Source organism: Antedon mediterranea, chromosome 7, assembly GCF_964355755.1.
Source record: "Antedon mediterranea chromosome 7, ecAntMedi1.1, whole genome shotgun sequence".
NCBI lineage: Eukaryota > Metazoa > Echinodermata > Crinoidea > Comatulida > Antedonidae > Antedon > Antedon mediterranea.
Genome location: NC_092676.1, coordinates 24,169,666 through 24,196,421, shown reverse-complemented (window position 1 = coordinate 24,196,421; position 26,756 = coordinate 24,169,666). Strand labels below are relative to the sequence as shown.

At 33.3% G+C, this 26,756-nt stretch overlaps 1 protein-coding gene across 1 annotated transcript; it reads right to left on the bottom strand.

The window, feature by feature from the left end:
• Positions 1–146: 146 nt before the first annotated feature.
• On the bottom strand, positions 147–19,339 carry LOC140054655 (uncharacterized). Its single transcript, XM_072099728.1, has 14 exons — positions 19,196–19,339; positions 18,820–18,841; positions 18,641–18,712; positions 18,059–18,189; positions 17,235–17,337; positions 16,653–16,768; positions 16,125–16,200; positions 15,681–15,842; positions 14,925–15,077; positions 13,664–13,771; positions 13,039–13,123; positions 2,733–2,914; positions 1,851–1,964; positions 147–1,536 (listed from the first exon to the last, which is right to left on the bottom strand). Exons 1-14 carry the CDS (start codon positions 19,249–19,251, stop codon positions 784–786), a joined length of 2,133 nt encoding a protein of 710 aa, XP_071955829.1. The 5' UTR covers positions 19,252–19,339; the 3' UTR covers positions 147–783.
• Between the last annotated feature and the right edge of the window lie 7,417 nt (positions 19,340–26,756).

The window sequence follows — 26,756 nt, the reverse complement described above, 5'->3', positions numbered from 1 at the left end:
AAAAAAATTATTTATTTACCGTCTTGTATATTTATACAATAGTGAGTATTTTAAGCCTATCTACACTAACAAAAAGTGTGATGTGCCCATAATACGATGATGTCATATCACTACTATAATTTGGGCACATCACACTTTTTTTTGGTCAAACTAGTTTGGTAGACAGAGCTTTAGGCTAGAAAGTGTTGTGGACTCTAAATGATGCAGTATAAGTTTTGCTAATCGTTTCGATGGTCAAGGTGATTTAAAGATCTTGATAATGACGATGTGATGGCAACATATGATTATGATGATGTTTGATAATTGCTAACTTAATATCGAGATGTAATCAATTAGGACTATTGTGATTGGTTGATGATTGAGATAGAAGTTACAAGACATACACGAGAAATCTGTGTTAACCCTCAACCACATCTACATTTAATTCAAACATATATAGGCACGTATGATAAACGTTGTTTTATATATATATATATATATAAATATTTCATTAATTTTCCTATATATATATATCTACTATATGTTTATTATTGATAATCATTTTTATATATTAATAATTTAGAAAATTGCACTTTATACAATCACAGTAATATTAACCTATTACTTGTCACTTCGCGAAAATAAATACAGTAAGTGAAATCAAATATAAAAAATCATCACGCAAAAAAAAAAGGAATTTCCATTTTCTTGAATTACTGAGTAGCCTGAAGCAACAGACAGGCAAGGACCAGTAGACATGCTAAGGCAGCATTTCAAGAAATATCCCCTTGTGTAGTATTTTTTTCAACGTGTTGTCAATGCAGGCAATGAACTTCTTTTCCCAACTGGAACTTTTTCCAAATCTTGTTTAATTGTCAATTTATCAATCTCACTTAGTAAAATACCATTCATTTTCAATTCATCATCATCGTATGAATTTAATCTTCTAGTAATAAGCGCTTTCTCACGTTGTGCGTTTCGTGGATCTACAGATTGATAATTACTCATTACTGAATGATCTACATTCAACAATCGATGCAACATGTTTGTTGAATTCGGTCTTGGTTCGCTTTTATTACTGATGGCATCGTTGTGTTGTCCGTCGATTGCAACATCTAGTGCATCATCAACTTTTCTAACATTGCATTCATTATCTAGTATCTGCTCTTTGTTATCGCAATGAAAATGCTCGTAAAGCACTGCAGCTGTCCCAAACCGCATGTTTTTATATTTTTCCCGATCGTAGTCATGTAAATGCGTACTCTTATGAAGATTCATAAACCAAGAATGCCGCGAAGATTCAAACGTTTTCATACTGGTTTCATCTGCGCTACTAACGCTTCCATGTCTCTTGTGCGCATGATCAAGATTTTCGGAACTTGTGTGATCATCTAGCGACAGTACACGGCGGTTGTGTTTACCACGCAATTGCTTAAATCCTGAACCAATCAGTCTCGCATCACAGTTACTGTCGTGTACTGCTAAGAATGCACGTGGCTCAGGTTTTGACAAACGATCCAATGATTCAAGATTTATTTTCCTAGATTTTTTTTTAACCTAAGACAAAAACCATAATTCAACTTAAGTATTATAATCATTGAAAAATATAGACTTGGCTCAAAGAACTTACAATATAGTACAAATCAAAAAAGAATTTGTCAAATTAAAGTACCTGTAGGTGTGTTAAATATTTTTAAAACATGTTTGTTACGGATTGGAATTCTGTTGAGACAGGAATTGACAGGGATTTCTTCAACTATACAGAATTTAGGAATGCTTTAACCATAGTGTAGTTACTGACAGGAGCAAGGACCACACTGGGACTCCTAATGGTTGAAACCATAAAAATAAGGATTTATTTTGGTTCCTACCTTTTTATTTTCTTGTTTAGGTTGTACTTTGCTCTTCTTTAAAAACCTCCTTTCTTTATATGTTGGGTAAATCTGATTCAATCCAGCATAGAGTTGCCTAATTGTACGTTCCTCCTACAAAATAGATAGTTTAAATTATATATGAACAATGATAAATAGATAAGGGTGATTTAAAAAAAAAGATGACTAACAATGACAAAGAAGCATACACATAAAATATATACATCACAGGCAAAGAATATATTCTAAATGTGATGCGGTAAAAATGTATTAATTCATTACAAAAAATAAAGATGAGGAAATCTGTGAGAATGAGAAAGGTCGTCCCAACCGAGATTCGAACCCGGAACCTTCTGCTTGATATGCAGATGTCCTCACCATTAGGCCACTGGGGCTTTCATGGTATTGTTCAAATCCAATTGGATAGCGTGGACTATTTAACACTCTCTGTGTGGTAAGGCGGAATAACACTAGTCTCAATTGTACACGCTCGGATAAGAGATCAAATTGATACACCCTCATATTTACAGTATTTTTATTCACGAAGCAGGATCTTTGAAGAGATACTTTTATTTATATAAACAAAACATACACAGAACATGGATTCTAAACCGCCCTGTGATATACTAAGATTTAATTAATTAATTTGAAAAGATACAAGATTAAAACTCTATAAAGATTAAAGTGTATTGTCGTGAGTAGTATGTTTTAATCTACGATACAGAATAATATATCAGAAGATTTCTCAAATAAAGATTTACGACCTGCAGAAATGAAGTGATATTTATTTCTCCCTAATGGTAGACAATAAATGTGTACACTGCAATTATCATCAACACCATAGCAGATTAATAACCAACAAAAAAAAGAATCAGTCCTTACCAATGTTTCAATCTCGTATTGAAGGTTATCCAATATATCCTGCCTCTCTTCTACATTTTCGTCAGTGATGAGTTTAGGAGTTTGAACTTTGCGATTACGGGTTGCTATCCAGGGAGGATACGACACACTGTTGTCACCACTTTGGTCGACGGTCGCAATTGATTCAGCACGACTAACAGCATCTGATTGTAAAAAAGAAAAACTTGTTTCAATATGTGTTTGCCTTCAAACTCTGACCTTATATCATTATTTTTATTACATTGTATTTTATTGTCTATAAATAAATGTTATGAAAAAAAATAACTTGATAATATTAACATTGAATGTATGCTGCATTTGATTATAGATAAATGTATGATTATGTATTATGTTACAGGCATATTATCTTGGTTACTTCTATCTAAAGCTCTGTCTTCACTATCAAACTAAAAAGTGTGATGTGCCCAAATATGGTAGTGATATGCCAAAATCATGTCCATATATGGGCACACCAATTTTTTTTGTCACAAAGATAGTGTAGACTGAGCTTAAGTGCTTTACTGTAACTTTCTTTATTTAAAGCCCCATTCCCTACGTTTTTTAGATCTAATTTAAGATCACAAACTATATTTAATGTAAAAATAATACTATATGGTCCTATTGCGATAACTTTTTTCGTCTTTAAAATTTGGTTAAAAATGTGAAAAATAAGTCGATTCTAATAATTATAGCGGCCCGCTATAAATCCCAAAATGCATTGCGCGCGGATTGATATTTTTGTTTTTCACCTGTAATTCGCCCACTTTTCGATCGATCGTGAGGCCAAAACAAATGAAAGACTCCTAACTTTTCAGCGAAAATACCGGGTTTTCCCCAATTTGTATCAACGGAGTCTGGCAAAAATAGAAAGACAATTAATGCAGCAACTATACAACGTCAGGCTAGGTATATAGCTCGCGTACGATGTTCGTACGTTACCGATGTTTACCAGCTAGGCCTACAAAACTAAGCCTAGCTAGGCTAGGCCTAAGACCGTCCACGAGAGGTCGATCGCCGCGAGCTACTTAGGTAATGCATTGTTTCTCACTTTTTATCATAATTTACCATAAAACGTACATTTAAGACAAGAAATGACATGGTTTAATGTTTTTAAAGTGATATATATGTATTATTTTCCAAAAAACGTCCAAAATTGCAGGGAAGGGGTCTTTAACAGCATTATACAACACCAATTACAGAACACACTTGTTTCACACTTGTGTTCAATTGATGGTTTTCAACCTTTATGCCAAACTTTGTATGCAGACAACTGTCAAATATTGTATTGACTCATAACTACTATTGCTAGAACGGTTTAAAAGATTGTACTTAGCATACTGCAATGTTAATTAGCTCTGTGAAAAACCTACGTTACTTCACACTTCGAAAGTTGGCAAAACTATAAATTAAATATGTGCAATTTATTTATAGCTTTGAATTCAAAATGTATATACATTTTACATGGATATTGATTTCCTGCCTTGTATAAACATCACACACTTGAGAAACAGTGATATTATAAAATTTGTCTACAGGTTTAGAATGTGACTTCAAAACATGAGTTGAAATAATTCAATGCTCTGGGGATAGACATTAAATTATTGATAGTGACCAATTATACATTCCAGAAAAGCTCTTTAAAATGAAAAAAAATGCAACATGATAAATACATTAAAATGTGAAGCATGTTTGGATTTGTTACGGTCAATTTTGACACAGAAGCCTTTCTTATTTTATCACGTCTTATGCTATCAACCAAGAATTGATATTTGACCAAAAATTATCCCGCATCACTGGTAAAGTTAAATGATTGGTTATACCGACTTGACACACACATAATGTAGTAGCGTTGGTGAAGTGAATTATTATCCTTAAAAGAAATGTGTGATTGAGAAATGCTATAAATAAAATAATTCATGTTCAGTAGGGCAAAGTTAGGCCAGTTAAAGCACATCGTAACACATTTCATTGCCTGCGAATTTGTCATCTTACATCTAAGTTAATGAAATAGGTTAATCAGGTGTAGCAGTCAGTTTTGTTTCTTTACTGATGATGACCTGCTACAGAAAACACAATAAACAAGTTGATGTAAAGACAGTATAACTCAATATGTCAGTGAATTTTAAAATGAGGTGTTAAGGAATGTGTAATTATTTTATTCCAGAAACTTTTGTTTAATCGAAGGAGAGAAAGCCTTTAGTCAGCAATTTTAAGAGGATTGAGGGACTATTCTTAAGTTGGCGTTTTCTTAATGCCACTGCAGAGAGTCTTTAATCCAATTTTTCTATGAAAGCGAGAAACATTTAGTCTGTGATTTTTAGAGAAAATGAATTGTAGTCAACACAAGCTTAAACGAGTAATTTTGATCTAGTCATTTTTAGAGCTGTAATCATAAATTGTGAGAAACACAAGGAGGAATTGGCCTATAGTCAGCACAAACTCAGCTTAAAAGAGTAATTTTTATCCTACTATTTTAGAGGTAATCATAAATTGTGAGAAAAAAAAACACAGGGAGAAATTGACCTATTTAGTCAACACAAACTTCGCTTAAAAGAGTAATTTGTATTCAGTAATTTTTAGAAGTACTGTATTCATGAATTGTGAGAAAGAAACACAAGGAAGAATTGGTCTATAGTCAACACAAAATCAGCTTAAAAGAGTAATTTTTATTCAGCCATTTTTAGAGGTAATCGTAATTTGTGAAAGAGAAACACAAAGAGGAATTGGCCTATAGTCAACGTAAACTCAGTTTAAAAGAGTAATTTTTATCCTGTCATTTTTAGAGGTAATCATGAATTGTGAGAAAGAAACACAGGGAGAAATTGGCCTATATAGTCAACACAAACTAAGCTTATAAGAGTAATTTTTATCCTGTCATTTTTAGAGGTAATCATAAATTGTGAGAGAGAAACATAGGGAGAAATTGGCCTATAATCAAACTCAGCTTAATAGAGTAATTTTTATTCTGTCATTTTTAGAGTTGGTCTGTGGTCAGCTAAGTAAAGGTTAACAAACCTAAGATTTTCTCTTAACAATACTAGACAATTTCCAAAATCAAGACAAACATGCCGCAATAAATAAGTCACTTAACAATGTCTTCATCTAAATGTTAAATGTAACGATACTGGCAAAGCAATCTTCACTATCACAAATGTTTCTACAGAAATCACTCATTTAGTTCAGTAGGGACACTTTATTCCTTTACAAAAATGTTGTTTAAGTGGAACTTTGAATGAACTTAATGAAGTTGTCCATCTCAAATGCCCATGCTATCATTCAATCATTATTAGAGTTTTTTTTTTTCTTTTCTGAGATACACTCACCTTTATTTCCATTTCAGTACATTGATATAAATATCATTGTATTTGAAATGTTTCTTTGCAACCGAAATTGCTGTTTTTGTTTCTTTTCGTATTTGATTTTTTTATATATATATATTAAGTTTCATTCTTACAATATAATAAATATGTACATCATCAATAATTATACATTATACATAAATAAAAGATAAAAATAGAAAATGTAAAACATACAACTTGGAAGGTGTTTGCATATTATACTGTAATGTATTTAGACGACGTGTGGCTCAGTGTGTTGGACATTGGACTACTGATCATAAGATCGTGGTTCGAATCCAACTCTCGCAGAACCCTGAGAAATCTGATTACTATGATTAGTCAGTTTAATACCAGGGTAATACATCCGCGCAGTAAGAACTCTGAACATCTCGAAACAAAAACAGTCCTCTCATCAATGTGTTTTTCTCCCGAGATTTCACAGAGGTCACACTGATGAGAGGTCGTTTTTTCCACAAAATAGTATTCACACTATGCAAACCTGGTTACAAGTTGTTACATTTTGCAGATGTGAAAAGGGTACAAGCAAAGAATATTTCACTAATCAAAGGCTGGACCACCGGTAGTATTTTCATGATAAAAAATGTTATCAACTACATGCCAACATCATGTTAAATGCTATTAGGATATTTAATTATTCGTTTTATTCAATTTATTTAGTAAAAACTGCCGTATAAACAGTTCGCTTTATCAACCGGGCGCTGCGATAGCGTGACCGGGCGTGTTGGTGTTTACGCGTTTTCACGAAGGATAGTTTAATAATATTCCTATATTTAACTTGTTTCTGGTAAAACAAATAAATGTTAATGACATTTAACATTTTATCCTATTAATAACATGTATTTTATACTAATTTATATCATAAAAACAATACTTAATTTACCGGGCGTAGAGTAGTACGCGGCAATGGTAAAGAATAGGCCAGTGCTGAGTAACGATTTGTTGATTTTGGTGTTGCTGTGTTTGGCCTTTTTTGTGAACTAATTTAGCATGTTAGTATTAGTAAATAATTGTCTGTAAAAGTGAATGTACACTAGTTTGTTAAAAAATATGCATTATAAAATAGTTTACAATTGCGAAATATATTATCATAATTCTATTTAATGTGACATGTATAATATCTATTAAATCAAGTCTTATTTAGTATGTATACATCCGCCCTTGTGAGGGCGGGCATCACTCTCTGGAGCTCTCTGTTACAAATTTCTCATGCAAAAATCGCGGAATACTCATTCTTGTGATATATATTCTTTGGTACAAGTGTAACAAGTTACTATGTATGTAGTTGCACTACCTTATCTTAGGATATTTTATGATCATTTTTTAGAGTAAAGCGTGTAGAAACATTGTATTAGGTGCTATATAAGACTACCATTATTATTACTAATATGAATAGGAAAAACTTTTTTTTTGTCTTTGGTCTTTGGGAGTGGAGTTGTAATATTGTCCTTAGAAAAAAATCCTGACATGTGACAGGACTGGAGTGGTAGCCAAGCATCATAACCACCAAGCCACAACTCCACTCATATGACAAGATACTATGTATGTATGTACTATGTAGCTATGGTGAACAAAATAGATAGCAGACTTAACTACAGTAACTAAGGTCTCTTCAGTAATAATGAACATTTAACACTACAGGCCAACACTTTATTACTTAAGTGTGAACAATGATGGATTTTAGTAGTGAATGAATGTTTATCACAAAAACGAACGAATCCAACATTTATAGCTATAAGCTAAGTTTTTCATTGCCACGTAAACAAAAGACGCGACAATTAAGGTCTCTTTAATCTTATATCCATTATCAAATTTTGACTAGCCTTTAATTCACGAAATGTATCTTACAAAGTCAGATTAACGTTTATTATAAATATATATATATATATATATTTGTTAAACAGATGACAAATAATTTTGTCTCAAATGATGCGAGTCACTTTATTATGACAGAGGAAAAAGGTTTTGAATAAAAAATATTTGTGACAAAAATTGTAATAATATAAATTATGGACGTACAGTTTAAAAAATAATAATAATAATAGTTCATTCTTATATAGCGCATATAAGCAAGCATGCGCTATACATAAATTAAAATAATGTGATTAGATCTGTTTTGATCTACAGCATAAAACAAATTATAATGTTGACAATTATTGTAAAGTTTTCATTTTATTCAAGATGTATAATTATTAATAAATGGAAACGGATACAAATATTTTTTTTTTTCTTTTTTCATTAATTTTCTTCACCTAAACTGTGTTTAATAAATTGCTTTTAAATTCAAATTTGTACATCAGCTGGTCTGACATCTTTTAGAGTAGATTTATTATAATACTCATATATGTATATATGTTTTTGCTATGCATTTTATTTTTGAGAAATACAGTTTTATATTATTATATTAAAAAGAACGTTTATTATTTTGTATGTATTTAATTATTGCTATTAAAATGCTGATGCTATATATATATTTTTTTTAAATTTCATACGCATCCAACAGTGAGCACAATTAAACTTGCCAATTACAGGATGGATAAATTAGTTTAGTTTTCAGTTTTTTTATCTCTTCATGTGTTTTATATGTTATTTTTATAAAACTGCTATAGCTGTTATGATACAAAAGGAAAATAATTAAATTTAATCGATTCCATGACACAATTGTTTGCAACACAGAATGTAAAAAACTTACAAAAATATGTAGACCTTTTCAATAGTAGCCCTACTTTTGCTGACAATAGCCAGACTATTACAAATAGACTTTCTTTTAAAACATGATATACAGGCACCGTCGGTGTGCTTGTGTGTTGATTGAAACTTGTTTAATGGCAATGTAAATCAGAATTTGCTATTAACGACATAAAATGATTTAAGGTAATCAGACAAGGTTGTATGTGGTGTTTGTAATAAGCTTTCGCAATTCAAAATTGGAATACTGTATTTATTCGAAGAAACGCTCCGGGTGTTTATTGTTCAGGAGGGTTTTTAGAGGAGCGTTTATTCGAGGAAGCCATTTATTAGGTTGGGATTTGTTCTTTTGCGTGAAATAAGTTAACATGTATAATCAAAAAATACCCCCTGGATATGAAAAAATACAACACAATTAATATCAATAATTTATAAAATACAGTAAAAATGTATTTATTGATTTAATCGAGGGGTGCATTTATTCAAAGTGTGGGGTGTTTACCGTATTCAAATAAATATGCTAAATAAGTCCCTTTAACTGTGGTTCTGCAGTGCATTATATTTGCTAATGAAGGCCTTAATAGTGTAGGATAAATTTAGAATTTAACACCATTTTGTTTAGATGCTACTACTATTCTAATAGCATTTTTTAACTTCCTTTTTTCACACCTCATTTCCCTTAAGTTAAATGTCGAAGTTCCAATTTTTAGCTTAATCAGACTCTCGGTTCAAGAGATATGGAGCATTGAATTTGTCATGTTCAATTCAAGCAAAATCTGTGACGTGATTAAAAAAAAAAAATTGAGGTGGCATAATGACTCTTGCTTTGATTTTAAGCATCTACTGTAGACGGGAAAAAATCATGATTATTAAAATGTATTCTGGCAGCAGAGGACTAAATTTACTGTACACAATTAGTGAACAACTGGAGTGATACGAGTGGCTACATAAAATACAGGTAGCAAGAAAATCTTAAAAGGCCATGGGAAATGACATGGTTCTCGACGGCCGCCCACGTACAAAATTTGTTAAAAGAAAACACTGAGCGATTGATAGTTAAAATGAAATTTTATTTTTATTTATAAAAAAAAAAGAATTTTGTTTAACCTCAGTGAAGTGTAGATCTAAATGTGCAAAATAATAAAAATCTAGGTTGAAGTTCATGTAACCAACAACTTGGAGAGATGCTGTGTGTATGTTTCCCCTAGCTCAAATACGTGGCATTTTTTACTTTCAGAATAATCAAATTGTTGTTCCCAATAAAATAAATACTTTCATTAAATGTTCTGACACAGTTAAATGTTTTTTGTTTTGCTCACACTGAGTGTCTATTGGTCTTACCCTCTGGTCCCCATACAGAGTTTCCTTGGTAAATAGACTCAGATGTGCTATAACAATGCGCTGAGGAAATTATTATGCCAGCCCAGAAACACTTTTTGTTAATAAAAATGTAATTTATGAGAAAATAGCTTTATTCCGAAGAATTAAGTTAAGCTTACACCCACGAGTGCGTTCTGTTAACATCAATTTTCTAGCTGAAATAAATCTTCAGAAAATTTGTTTTAAATGTAAAACTGTTGAGTAACTTGTGTTGATTATGTACTGTGTATATGAAGTCTGAAATAAGCAGAAATGAAAATGAATATTGGAATTTATGATTTATACCTTTGGGGTTGATTTATAGAATTAGTTTATGAGTGATAAAGTCACATTTAATAGTATATATGTCATGAGTGAATGTACTACAGTACTAATAATAATTTATGTGGGCAATTTACGATTGAAACAAATTATAGATTTAAATCTAAATTTAAGTCTATGTCTAAAGGGCTTGTTTATGCTGTAACTGGTCCTCCATTTTGGCAGCAGATACGAAACTAATGAACAACTAGATTTAATTCGTCACTATGACGAATTATAGGTTATATGCATTGATTTAAATAAAGATAATTGATTGATTTAAGATATTTTGATTGGTTGATTTTCTCAGAATCTTTATTATTATTTATAATATATGATAGGATCTTGCTAACGCAAATACAATAGCCGGTATCATAATCCGATCAAAGATCCTTCTGCGTATATAATGTCATAAACCACATTTATAAAATAAATTTCATTATAAATCATCTGTATAATCTATACACTAAGAAATACAATTGAACAAACAATACGGGTAATAAAAAAAATCTTATTTCGTTTCGTTTCCCAAGGTGAGACTCGAACTCGGTACCTTGAATGCTATAGACACGAGCAAAGACCACCGAGCCATACACAACTGACTAAAAATTATGGAAATATTCCTCCGTGTATTTACTATGCAGTAACCACTTTGGTGCAGATAGATTATTACATACCGCAATGAATTATAATGTTTTACTATGATGACATCTTTAGGCCTAAAGATTTTTAAAAATGATGCACTGTCAAACTATATACTTTTAACTTTAATATATGAACTTCTTAGGGAAGAAAGTTAATGTTAAGTTTGTTATTTCGGCCTAAGAAAATGTTATAATTTGTTTGATTGTCGAAATTAATTTTTGTAAATTTAATATGCCATTAATGATGACTTAATCAACTTTTGTTCTCTTAATTTCATAATAAATCATACATACGATACATACACTTCAAGAAAATGAAATAAAAAATTGGTGTTCCCGAGCATTCTAATGATATATATTAATTTAAAAATTTAGCCTATTTTCACCATTTTGTTAACTTACACGTGCGTAGCCTGTCACTTTTGACGTGCTCGTATAACGCTGTTTCGCGTTGAAAAGTTAATACAATATGATGATATTGTTAAAGAAAGGTTATACAACAGTAATCGGACAAAAACAGTGCGCAATAAAGTTTGACGCGCAGTGCGCGTGCAAAAATCTGCGCACTTATGGCAATTTTTAAACGCTTAAAATTGCCTGAAACATACTCTAATTTCATCGAAAATAAATTCTGAAAATTTTGAACATTTTAAGCGCGCGTACGCATGCGTTATATGCGCTACGCACGTAATTGTATTGCCATATGATGAAATATGACCTGAAATTTATGAGTACCAAATTTTGTTTAAAAGTGATTCATGCTTGTGAAGATGATTACAAATGTGATTTCGTTAAATCGCGCGTAGACCGCGTAATGTTTGATTGCGCACCGTGAAAACATAACCTCATCGATTCCTGGCCATAAGGAATATACTCTGAAAAATTGACTTAGTTAGATGAAATTGATATCAAGATAATTGACGGACAAATAGTACTAAGATAAGAATAAATAAATAAATAAAGAAATAAATAAAGATTCTGACAGAATCAAGAGGTTATATGCATGAATACCAGACGAGGAAATAGACAGAAGTCTCACCATAGTGGAAGACTACTGTACCTCTTGAAGGGAAATCATCTATTTAAATTTATTAATTAAAAAATCTGTTATTAACGGTAGGTTTATAATATAAATAATTCAATGTATCTTACACAATGCAAAGTGCCACAATGGAAATAGGTTTGACCATTGGTTACTTTTTTGTGCTACCCTGAATTCATTCCTATACTGTTTTTCAATGCTATTTTGTTTTGAATTCGAATAAAGAAATGAAATAAATAATACTATACTAAACGTTATCACATTTAGAAAGTAAACACAAGAATATTGTCTCGAGGTATTAGGGAGATTTTGATTTACAAAAACCTATGACTTATGTAAATTGTACATTTATGCCATCCAGCTTTTTAAAATAAATTTTGTGTTTTCCAAATGACCGTACACCCCAAAAAAAGATTCAATGGGAAACACTGATTATTTTATGCTATACCATTAAACACACTAATCTTGCTTGTTTTTTTTAAACGATATTATTTATATATTTTTGTATTTTAAATGATGAATTTTATCTGTATTTTACCAAATTTTAACTAATAATGTAAACTTTGAACAAACAAAATAATTCCAAACAATGTACTATATTTTACTGTGCTTAACTATGAATAAATGAAGTTTGGTTGTGATTGCAAAATTTGACAAAAAAACTATATATTTGCATAGTACCACGATATTATGCCTTAGGTAGTTGCAATATCAAAAGCTCTCTATCACTTAAATGGGCAAGCATGTTTTCAGCGGATTTGTTTTAAGACGATGGAATATCAAGTTGATCTCTGTTGCACATGCATACAAAACGAGTGTTCTGATTTGATCACGGTAAAAGCCCCATAGGAATGATAATGTTAATTAGAAATAGTTACCTTTACGATTTTTATAATGTTCAAGATACGTCTCAAATAGTATGGCTCTCGGGTCACGGCAAGGATTCAATGTTGTTGATACACTCTATGGAATTAACATAATAAAGTACATTAAATGTGTACATAAGTAGCTGCAATTTAGTATGTAACATGATATGAAAAAATGTGCATGATTTTCAAGTTAGGATTTCATAAGATTTACAACCATAAGGAGAATTAAAAGTATTATTATAATATTGCTTGCGGATGTTTCTCCATATTGTCAATTATGTCTTTCTGAAATATGTGGTGTTACTGTTCTCAGTACATAAATCTATAATTTGCACAGTATCATATGCAATTGATGAAATACAGCGTCACATAGTAGTATCACATGTGATTCTGTATCAAAGGTCACACAGTTAAACATAATAGTAATACTGATGCCACATTTTGCCTAAAGCTCTGTATACCCCATCAAACTAGTTTGACACAAAATATGATGATGCCATACAGTATCACTACCATAATTAGGCACATCACACTTTTTGGTCAAACTAGTTTGATAGTGTAGACTATCAAACATGGTTAAGTGGAAACAGCTGGTACTTAAATAAAATATAGTCTAGTGATAATTAGTAATAACCTTCTCTTTGACAGAATGTACCACTGGTTCCTTGACACACAATTCAGGAGCTGAAAAGGGTCGAAGACGCAGGCACACACCCGCTCTGGAGAATGTGTTATGCACAATCTGGGTAAAAACACAGCACAACAAACATTTACCGGAAAAAAAAGAGAGAAAAGATTGAAAAAATTTTAGTGAATGATAAACAGCATGATCGAAAAGATATTAGTAACAAAACAGTGCAATTATTTTAATATTATTAGTACAATCAAACCTCATATTAAGGCAACTTGGTTGGTTGGATGGTTTTGCCATTTTGATGTGTCCTTTTAACTCATGGAATTCTGTTGTATTATTACCTACATTTGTTTAATAATAGAGGGCTCTGTAATCATTATTTTATGAAAACAGCTATCATGTAAGAAAATGAGAATAGACTAACATGGGTTATTATTTTAGTGTCAGAGGTCGACGGAAGTTTTTATTCCAGTACATATAAAATAAACACATTGTTACCTATGTTATTGTAAAAGGGTGCTATATAGATTATTGTTTTAAATAACATTGTGTCACTGCACCAAACTGCACATGGAGGTCATAAGATGACAAAGGTTGTTATTCAAAAGGTCAGAGGTTAGATTACATGTATTTTCTTTGAGACTTTACCTCCTGTATTCATTAAATTGCTTCATTAATCAGAGTACAGTTACTAGTCAGTTGTATTATAATAACAAACCAAAATGGCGCAATGACACAACACGTATACAGGTCTGGTGTTCTATAAATAAGATACCCGTCATACACTCTATGCTATTTTTTCCCCCTTGGAATTTATGCCCCACAATCTTCTAAATCTCTTTCTACACTATCAAAATAGTTTGACAAAAATGTGTGATGTGCACAAATATGGTAGTGATATGCCCAAACATGGTAGTGATATGACATCATCATGTCCATATATGGGCACATCATATTCTTTTGTCACATAAAGTTGGATAGTGTAGACAGAGCTTCAGAAAGTAAATGAAACTGTTCTACTTTATACCAATATCCTCTTTCCTATTCTTAAATCATAACACAAGGATGATGGCTTTAGTTGGACTGTTCCATTTTACTTTTTAGGAGTGTCCATTCTTGGAATAATGGGTTAGCGTTAGTACTCAAGTACCGTCTCACAAGCCCTTTTCATGCATGCAGTATATTCCCCTGTATATTCCTGGCACACGATTCTGTGAGAAAGTGCCACAGAGTTATATATAGAAATCTCCTGTCATCATACCTGGTCAACTGTGTGTGGTCGTTCAGATGGTTCAAAGGACGGAGCAGATTCCGGTCGTTCTCGGACATAACCGGCCTTGATTCGTTGTACTCTTCTTGTAGAATTATTTATGTGACTCTGAAGATCTTTGTAACGCGTACCATGATGTCGAACCTGTGCAAAAACAAATGGAAGATTACCAAGTTAAGAAATGGCAAGCAGATAAATCCTAAATACACAAGTTCCCATGAGTTCAGTTAAGTTTTTGCAGCAGGGTGAACATGTAAATTCTCACTCAGCAGTCAAAAGGACTACCAGTGAGGGTATCATCACCGGAAAGCCCACTCAGATGTAGTTTAAAACCTTACTTCACCTATGATACCTACTAGAGTCTTCAATTAGCCCACTACTATAGCTATGCATTAGAATTTAAATAGATAAATTTTGAAATAAATGTGGGTTTCCCACCACAAAAGAGAAAAAAAAAGAATTTAGATAGGTTTTTTGTTTTGTTGACTTTTTTCTTCCAAAAGACCACATTCGAAACGAGTCCTTCGAGGACTTTCATGGGCTATCCTTGGCATCACTTTATTCTATGCTTTTGATGTTTTGATCTTTGGTTCCTGTATATATAATCATTGTATTTTATCTTTAATTGTTTTGATGATGCTGAAATAAATGAAATTTGTGACGTCATTGCTTGGAATCTCTATATTTCTGTACTACATTACTTTATTATTACTACATACACTATTAAAGATTGAAATTCAAGATTACCCTTTTTTTTCTCTCACTTGTTTCAACTGCAGATTCCCGAGGAATTCGCTTATCCCCGAAATGTTCCTTGCCATAATCTCTTTCTGTGCGCATGAACATAGAGTTTAATTGACCTTCAATCTTCTCATCTAAGGTCGTACAGACATCCTTTATGTCGACAAGCTAAAAAAAATTCAACAAGCATCCCATAAGGCATAAATTACAGTATTTAATTTAGGTTCATTTATGGTTTCCAATAGTACAGATGATGTTCCACTGTGCATTATTTCTACTGAGCTTCAAAAAGATAAATAAATCAAGTTGGCACATCTCTCAAGTTGTATGAAAATAAATAAAAATGAACAAGAGAAAAATAAAACTCATAGGTCCCAAGTTGTGTTAGTTAGTTATGAAAGGATAAAAAAGTCTGTACTACAGGACTACTTATAAAGCTATCACATATACCTCATAAAGTTCTTGTTTGGTTTTCTCAAGAGAACTGTCTTTATGGCCAACATTTACATCTGGGATTAGGTCACACCTATAGAAAATAATTTCAAAATATATGTTATTATAATCCAGCCAAGAAGTTGTTCTAATCTACTCTTTTCTGGTACATAAACAATTTCTTTAGTTAAGAGATAGAAAACAATGTCAATATGATTAAACAAATTAGATAGAAAATATGCATACAAACAATGCTAATGGGAAAGAAATAAAAAGAATGTTACGGTTAAAGGAATGAATTTAACACAAAAAAAGTAATAATGTCGGTTCTATAGCATTATACAATATTAATTATATTTATTAATCACGTGCAATGTATTTTAAAAAAGATGAAAGAAATAAACAATGTTCTCTTTTCTGTGGAAGATGTTATTTCATGAGGAAAATTTGAACAGAATTGGACTCTGGTATTGGTAGTCAAGCATCACCACTTAGACTCGGGAAAGCAGAGATATAAAAAGTAAAACTTGCAAACAAAATACTCACAGAATAAGTAAATCAAGGAACTCATAAAACTGTATCCGTTCTGGTTCATCAAAGGATTCCTGCAGATGTTTTACACGATGCATTAGTTTCAGTGGAGCAACTGTTCTGTTACACAACTAGCAAACAATAACAATTTACATTAATTGTTTTTTCAATGTCAATGTGAAAAAATCAACTGTTATTTATGACAACTTGATATGAAATGAAACATTGCAGCAGTGCTAAAAAAATAATACAATCTATTTTTGTGACCCACTGAGTGGAGTTGACCTTGCATGCACCTGTTATCGTATTTAATCTTTATTCACTTTAGTAAATAAAAATTAAAGAAATACAATATCTAAAGCTCTGTTCACACTATCAAACTGTATGTGACCAAAAAAAAGTGATATGCCCATATATGGAAATTATCATAAATATGGACATATCACTACCATATTTGGGCACATCAAACTTTTTTTAGTCAAACTAGTTTGCTAGTGTAGACGGCACTTAAGAGTGATAGAAGGTGCTCTAAATAATGTTGTACACTACAGTGCAACTATAAAATTCTGTACAGTTAAGAATAATAATTATGAATACCTTGAGTGTTCTCATAAGTGTGTGTTGATCCAGCACCATACCTCTCATGTCTGCAGCCTCATAGACTTGGAAAGCAATCCGTACATCATTCAATTCTGAAAAGCTGTAAAAAGCAAGTCGGATGATAAATGTGTCCTCAGAAAAAAATCACCAGTGTTGATGATTTAACTTTAGAAAATGACCAGTGTTATGAGGAATTAAATTGTCAAATGTCTAGTGTTATGAGGATTTACTTTATCAAATAACCAGTATTATGAGGATTTTAGCAAGTGACCAGGGTTATGAGGAAATTATCAAGTGACCAGTGTTATTAAGATTTTAGAAAGTGACCAGTGTTATGAGGATTTTAGCAAGTGACCAGTGTTATGAGGATTTTAGCAAGTTACCAATGTTACTATTTTAGGAAGTGATCAGTGTTATGGGGATTATAGCAAGTAATCAGTATTATGAGGATTTTAGCAAGTGACCAGTGTTATGAGGATTTTAGCAAGTAACCAGTGTTATGAGCATTTTAGCAAGTGACCAGTGTTATAAGGATTTTAGCAAGTGACCAGTGTTATGAGGATTTTAGCAAGTGACCAGTGTTATGAGCATTTTTTAGCAAGTGACCAGTGTTATGTGCATTTTAGCAAGTTACCAGTATTATTAGGATTTTAGCAAGAGACCAGTTTTATTAGGATTTTCGCAAGTGACCAGTGTTATGAGTATTTTAGCAAGTTACCAGTATTATTAGGATTTTAGCAAGTGACCAGTATTATTAGGATTTTAGCAAGAGACCAGTTTTATTAGGATTTTCGCAAGTGACCAGTGTTATGATTATTTACCTCAGCAAATGATGGTCTAATAATTTGAGACTCTTCTTCAATACATTGACGTTATAATCAGCTGTATGCATGTTGAATGTTCTGTCTACTACTTCATTGAAACATTTTAATTCTATCAGTTTTAAAATCTCCTATAAGACAAAAAATAAACATAAAGTAGTTATGTGGAAAGAGATATGGTAAAGAAAGAAAGTTGGTTTGGAGGAACATGATGTGGAGGTGCAAGATAGGAAGGAGTGGAGAGATGGTGTAGAACAAGTAACAGTCAGTAACCACTTGGAAGAGGAAGAAAGCTGACTCAAATAATATATGACGATGTAGTATTAAAATCATAGTAATATTAATGATAGCGTGGAAGTGCTGAATTTGTGAATTTACGTAAATTGTAGCAAAATTTAGAAACAAATATCTAGAACTAAACAATTTTGTGTATCCCAAAGATCATTATTCAAGCAAATATATGATCAGAGCGGATCAAGGATTAGAAAAATCAAAAGAGAAGAGCACACGCTCACTACTGGCTCTACGATTGTTGCTGTATTGACTGGGCCCAAAGGGTCAATTTTTGACATAGTTACTGACCTTGTAGCCAATTCCATTACTAGATTTCTGTGTCTCCTCAGGAATACAGTTGTTCAGGGTATTTGCCTGAAACTAAAAAAATAACACTCGGAATGAGTTGAATTCTAGGTAGGCCTAATAATATTAATTTGTAAATTATATTTTTTTTTTTTGGCTAAATAAAAATCCCCAATACTTACTCCAAGAGCTCTTGAAAGGCAACTGAAAGAGGAAAACAACTCTAGTTAGTCTAATCATGATGGATGTATGGTCTAATTTAATCAAAATCCAAAACTAGTTTTGAAAAGCTAGGCTATAGGCTACATCACAGAATACATACTCTGCTGTCATAAGTCTAGGCCTACCAACTACTCTATTACAAAATGCCTACTCTTGAATCTACTGTAACTGATGTACTGTAGTCCTAGGCTAGCCACGCCGTAATATAAGGTGTTGCCGGCTGGGACAAGGCAATGTTTGTTGGGCGGCCAACTTGTATCAAGTTGTTGGCCTAGCTAGTCTAGCCTAAACTATAAAATAGAGCAGCTAGGCCTAGCCTAGTTATTAAGAATTTACCATAACTCGTTCCACAAGAAGAAGCCTTGACGGTTGGTATAAGTAATATGCATCATAATAAATATGTTTAGTATTATTATATTTTTAAAAAGTAAATAATTCCGTCACCGTTCGTCGTCGATCCATCCATCACAAAAAAACTGTTCTATCCATACATTTGAAGTACGCCACCAGCGACAACACTTTCCAGTTGTCATTGCAACAACCGGGAAATTGCTATGCATTGACTTGCCACCCCAAAAACCAAAACAATTGTAATGTTAATTTTTTTAATCAATAAACTGATTTGATACTGATTTGATACCTTATAAAATAAATAGTTATAGTTTGGCAGTACATTTATTAGACATAATTTGCATGATAGAAACAACTCATAATTATTTGTTGCTTTATTTCAGAGGGGGAGGAAGCTCAAAAGTTTAAATTGCGTAGTACCGCAATTAGACCTATAATTGACGACTATGATAAGTAGGATACCCTTTTCTAATGAATATTCATGATTAGTTATCTATATTTGGTACTAATGTTTCCATATTTGTTAGATTGCAGCCCACATCGCTATATTTGGAAAGTGCCTACGTGAGAAACGTGTGTTTCTAACTCAAATTTCGAGTATGGTTTTGAAGAGATAATTAATGTGTTTTATTAAATAAATATTTAACCTTTCTCTTTCGTGCTGTAGCCTGAACTGTACAGACATGCATCAACCAACAGCAAACCAACAAAGCATTAATATTAATAATATATTATATCAGCTTTGAGAGAAGAATGTCAGAACTATAATAAGAAGACACCACTTCAGTCTTTAAGAAGGTCAGTGTTATTCATTTCTATAACCGGCTAAATGAAAATAATCTATATTTTCATTAAACAGAGAATAGGCCTATTTAGGATTATTAGGCCTACGTGATAGGATTAAAGAACACACTGAAGCATCATACTAACCCATGGTATTAGAGGCTAGGCCTATATATGACTCTGTTTAAGCTGTGCCTGAGTGCACTTTGTATATAATCCAGTCCGGAATCCAGCAATGCATGTACCGTATGATAGTAACTATCCTAAGGCCTACATCAGATAGAACCCCTCCTTTAGGATACCCATTTTATTAAGGCGACATTTTCCCGTGCAATAAACATTTTCAATAAATAAGACTATTATTAGCATATCTTTCTACACTTAAAAGATAACAAAGACACTAATTATTTATCATCGTACGGATGTTAATAAATTCCGCTCATAATTCGCCTATAATTGCCTTTGTCAGTGGCAATACCTCCACAAGGTAGGGATCGTCAAAGGCTGATGGTACATTCGTAGGTATACCGGTACACACCTAACCCACCACGCCCCTACCGTAATTATTAATATTTAAAAAAAATGTAACAACCAGCACTGTGTATATGTGTGAAATATGTGCCTACTATGATATTTTCAATTTCACAATAGCAGTTTAAGACCTCGAAGGAAGCGAGGTACGTGTTGGTGTCGAGATAGGTTATAATATTTGTCTCTTTTTTCAGGTCACTTTGTCGGTCGGTTGGTCGGTCGGTAAACACTAACTCAAATTTGAGCACGCGACTGCAGCCATGTAGGCCTTGTTACATGACAATTATGTACTTACAGTTTAAGACCTCAAAGGAATCGAGGTGGTGTCGAGACAGGTTATAATATTTGTCTCTTTTTTTAGGTCACTATGTCGGTCGGTTGGTCGGTCGGTCGGTAAACACTAAGTCAAATTTGAGCACGCGACTGCAGCCATGTAGGCCTTGTTACAGGACAATTCTGTTTCAATCAACATTAAAACTTACTCCGAGATAAGGTAGAGAGCTTGGGGTTACGTTGGGGAAAAACCTGGAAATCAGTCCCACTGTACGTGAATAAAATCAAGGAGGTTTTCATGTTAGCGCTCGTAAATGATTAACAAAAAGAAAACTAAACAAACAGAAGATATTATAAGTTTTCTAAATTTATGTAAACTTTAAATAACCTATGAGTTTTATCTATTGCGAAATTAACAGGTTTCATAACGTGTTACCGCCACTTTTGTTAAAGACAAACATGATAACGGACCGCAGCAACGATACAGCAGCCTACTCGCAATCTAAGTAAATGTTGTCCTGAGGATGTTTTTAAATAAACATTTACTTTATGAAAATTCGTGCATAGCTAAATCACCGGTTATAGTTTCAACTTTACCCTTTTATACGCCCTTGTGTACGTGCATATCTATGAAGTGCATTATTGGAAGAATGAGATACGAAACTTATATTTTCTAAAGTAATAGGCCTGCTGCATGAGTAGGCCTACAGATAGGCAGTATAGCGGATACAGATATAATGATACGCAAATGTATAAATAAATACTACTAGCATTATTAAATTCAGTTTAGAATAAATTGTGAGGTTGTTCCAGGCGGCATGCGGAGGATGTTCTCCTATCTGGATCCGCCACTGGCAATTTCGAACCACCAGAACGTTATCCTATGATTAATAATAATACGAATTTGTAGTGCGCTAATTCCAGAAGTAAGTGATCAAAGAGAGAGCTCAATTTGAAAGAGAAATATTAGTTTTCAAGGCAGATTTAAAGGCGATAGTTGAAGAACATGATCTAAATAGAGGCGGGTAGGTCATTCCATAAGCGAAAGGCAGCAGAAGTAAAGGTGCTTAGAGGCCATACGTTTTAGTGTTAAAAGTCGGAATGGAAAGGATATTTTTTGAAGACGAGCGAAGGCGACGGGAAGGTATGTGAAGAGGAAGAAGGTCAGAAAGATATGAAGGGGATTCAATTGTGGCATGAGATCGACAGAACATGAGGGAAGAAGTCTTTTAATAAACTGACGAAAATCGGTTCTCAAATCTGTCTCAATTCTTGAACGGTTCGAACGCAGCACTAGCTCAGACCGATTCCATATGTTTCATGTGTATGCGATCAGGCTAAACAAAACCATTTGGCCTACCAGAAGCAACAATGCTCCATGGGCCTTTAACCGATCAACTATACCGTAACCATGTTATAACCACCCGCTGATTGGCCGAATCGCCGTTTGATTGACAGCTCGTCGTAAAAATAATGATTGACAAGCAATCATACAAATTTAATTGTCATAATTTATTCAAAGAATGTTTCATTACAGGTTATGTGACAAGATGCCCTGCTGCTCGGAAAAGTCGAGTAATCTTTACTTATCAATGTTTGATTAAGATTTAAAATCGCTTGTTTTAATATGATAACAAATAGTGAACACTATAGGGTCATTTATCAAATAGGTCGAGATTCGGTGTATGCCTTCATGTACCGCAAAATCGATGTATGTTATAACAAATATGAACAGAAATAGTGTATAACTATAATCAGATTAGAGGTAAGTTGTTTTACCCTGCAGTAACCACGGAACACATGTTCATGTGGACTTTACATTGCATGAACGTGCAAAATGTAAGTCTGGGGTTTTAGGTCAGAATCTATATCTGATTTTCGCCGATACAAGCTATTCCCTCATTGGAGGACGGTCATGTGTATCAGCATTCATACCAGTGCGCTTCATAAACGTAAAGACTTTATTTTACCTCTACGTACTTCTTTTATAGGTGGTTCCTCCTACACATGAATGTGTTTAGCTTTGAAACTCGTATCGCATGGAACTTCAGCAAAGGCACAGTGGTGTTGTGGACGTTAATTTGCAGTTAGGATACAGACTTTAGTCGCATCTGCTGTTCATACCAGGCCCCACTCTTACCTGGTTCATACGTATATTGGGTATATCTAACATTATGTATATCGTTACATATTACGCATCAGATATACAGATGAACATCATTATGTTGGAAGAAAATGCCGAGGATGACGATTCCGCCAGAAAAGTGGAAGAGAGGGAACAACTTGAGAGACAGATCGTATTGAGGGAAACAAGCGTAGGCTTATTTTAGGGAGAAGCAGATGGAAGGATAGATAGACGAGAAGGTCTCTGGATACCAGAGACAAAAACAATTCGTCACCAGGATGGGGTAGTTACTTATCAACGTGACGTTTTAAAACACTGTCTTAAGTACGGCATGGTTTCAGCTGGGGGAGTGACCGTTCTGTGGAATGTGTGAACATAGCTTACCGACAGAGAGAAGAGAAAACTCTTAAGTGTCTTGGCCAGGATTTCAACGCTGTTTACGCAGTCGGCATATACATAATGGTCCTGATGCGGGTGAGACGTAAGTTGTTGTTACACGGCACAAAGAGTGCATCCCCAGGTTCTCTTGTGCGTGCGACAGCGACTGACGTCTACCTATAAAACAACGTGTGGATCAAATACCAACGCCACGTGATAATGCCAACAGAAATAGGGATACCAAAGCGACGAAACTAACATAATTTTACATACACCTGCGCATGTCTACAAGTTAACCGGCGTTGTGATTAATCTCGCCGCAAAACCTTGAATTTAGCGTGTAAGGTTCGGGGGTCGATCGGGTTGCTCTATTACACTACGCACATTCTTGTGATCTAAAGTCCATAATCAAAGAAGAAAAGGGGAACGTGCGAAACTTTGTACATTCTCTTTTGTAAGGATTTCACCCCGGAACTCGGTACACTTTTAATGTTTCTTTAATAGCAAATAAATCAATTTACAAAACGGTGACAGTTGGCGAAAGTGAGAATGATTATAATACTCTAAACAAAAGTAGATTATTTAAGTTGCAATTGCAAGATATGTTTTGTTGTTGTTGAATGGATTAGTAATGTTTTCTCAGCTCTCTCTTATGTGAAGCCAAGATCCGTTCGTCTAGATGGGTATTGAGTTGTGCGAACCACTGTACGTACGTACTTTTTATGTACGTGACTAAAAACATAGTATTTCCCAGTGGCGTAACGGCTATGAGCGCTCACTGGCTAAACCCACAAGCCTCGGAGCTTATGGGGACCTGAGCAGCAGTACCCAGAGGAAAAAACAGGCATTACAGTTATAAATAAAACGCCCCAGACCTCCAGCGTTGGAACTTGGAGGGCCAGGACCTCGGGCCTTCGCGTTACGCCACTGTTCACTTTTCGGCTTTAATGTTCAATTAGGCCTATAAAATAAATATATATATAAATTTACGTAAGGGCAAAAATCTGTAAATCGCGCGTTATTTCTAGAATGTTTACTCGATGGCATATGAAGTTGGTTCGTACTTTCGGTACTGATTTTAACCACCTGATGTAACCCTGTTATAATTAGTTATTGACGATTAAAACAAATTTAGGTTCAACGATTTGCCCCAAATAGGGGTGTTTTCCGATCGTGGTATACACTGTCTAATGGATGTCAATTTGAAAAATACCCGCACACAATAATACGAGGACGCTTCGCATTTTCCTATCTCCTCCTACGATAATTGTTTTTAATAGCTGAAAACCGGTTGAACAGTTCGAGTACAGCATCATAATGTTGAAGACAGGCCGATTTTCTTTAAAAAATGCTATTTTGATACATTTAATATACGTTTATAAAAATGTATTGATTTGCAATGAATGGAACATTCCAAATTATTTGGTTTAACTATGGATGCATACCTCCGTGGTTTAACACGTCCAAGTAGGTAAATTTATGGGCCCATGGAGAATAAACATAAATAGTATTGTAATGCTATACACTACTGATAAATAGGTATTAACCACTTTTAGTGAGTGTACAGTAGGTACTGTTAGATATAATATAAACAAATATACTAATAAACTTTTTTACTGTGAGTGTGGGTAGCCCCTACTTTTAGATTATAAACACATAATAATAAAATACTTCATTACTGACAGTTGCTTTTCAACGTTTGTATTAATTAATAATTACAAAAAATATAAACGTCGTAGTGGTATATCGTTACATGTACTTTACTATTTCAATCGACTATGACAGTGACAGTTTTAACAAAGTATTAAATCGGAAATGTTTTACTCTATTTAGTGGTATATTATTTATACGCCTATAAAAAAATATTTCGTTACTGAGTGGATAATAAAGAAATCTAAAGAATAATATAATATAAAGAATATATTACAAATTTCCATTATTATTATTATTAATATTATTTAAAAAATTGTTCCTCTTTGTACCTATCCTCATCCCCAACCCTCAATGCTAATATTAGATACAAAACACAAATTGGATTTGTTTAAATGAGTCCAAATCAAAAATTTGGACTCATTTTGAAAGTAATTCCCAGGGTGCTAATTTTGGTTGACTTCATAAATCATTGTGTCTATTTATTTGTTTCTGTAAACGACAATGTTTTAAAGTCCTGCGGTACGTACATTTGAAATCCCCAGTTTTTTTACGCTGAAATTACTATGTATTCGAGAACCATCTGTGGGCACGACCTAGATGGTACGCGAGCGAAGCGAGCGTACCATCTAGTATATATTAATTTAACTCAGATTTCTCAGGTTTGCTTGTAATCTTTTCTTGTAAAATTACTTTTTGAAAAATAATGTTCCGGGAAACATTTTTGTTTAAACATTTAATGTTGAAGTGATTTACGAAAATACTTCCTGTCACTCATAAACATATTAAATATTAAAGTGAATTAATTGTAAGCCATTGTCATTTATCAGACATTCCTATTAAATAGTCATTAATTATTCTTTCTCACATGTCGTAGCTTATTGATTAATATCGTCGGGACAAACAAGATGTATTTGATTATTGTGTTTGTTCTGTCTCTAACTTAGATTTGCTGTTTGACAACGGATAAACTTTGGACCGAACTAGCCTAACTACCACCATTTTTTTTATATCGAAAAAAAACTACAGCATCATTACACCGAGAAATTGAAACGCAAATGACAGAGAAAGAGAAAGAGAAATATTCCATTTTGTAGTAGGTCAAAAATTAAAAAGTATTTAATACAGCATACAAATCTTATTAGGGGACACTTTAGAAACCCAAAAAACAGTTTCCTTAATAGAGGGGTGTCCCTGAGTGGAACCCTCGCGCAATATAATTTTGGGACATTCCCGTTTTCTTCTTTTGATAGATTTACTCGTTCCTAGCCCTTCCCACTTACTTTGGAAGGGTACTCCAAAGCGATAATCTGAGGCACCATTTTTAATTTACCAATGATGTAGCCGAGGCCTAAGAATTATGTAAAGCATGTGAACATTTGAGACTTGTAGCATTTGGTTGTTCAACCTTCGACCAGGTACTAAACAATGAGGAAAGATAGTGAACTATCTGCGGGAAGACTTTGAACTCACGCAGACTTAGCATTAACATTTAAACATGTTAATATTAAACCCAATACGTTTAGATAAATTGAAATTGAAACTATTGCAGTAGAATATCTTAGTATTGCCTTATTGTTGCTGCAACCTCCCCATTAAGGGGACACTTTATACTTCTTCTACTAGGCCTACTTCTTCTACTACTTGTAATGAATGACTCTAAAGCTCTGTCTATACTATCAAACTAGCTTGACAAAAAAAAGTGATGTACCCAAGTGATATGCTCAAATATGATAGTGATATGCTCAAATATGGTAGTGATGATGACATCATCATGTCCATACATAAGCACATCACACTTATTTG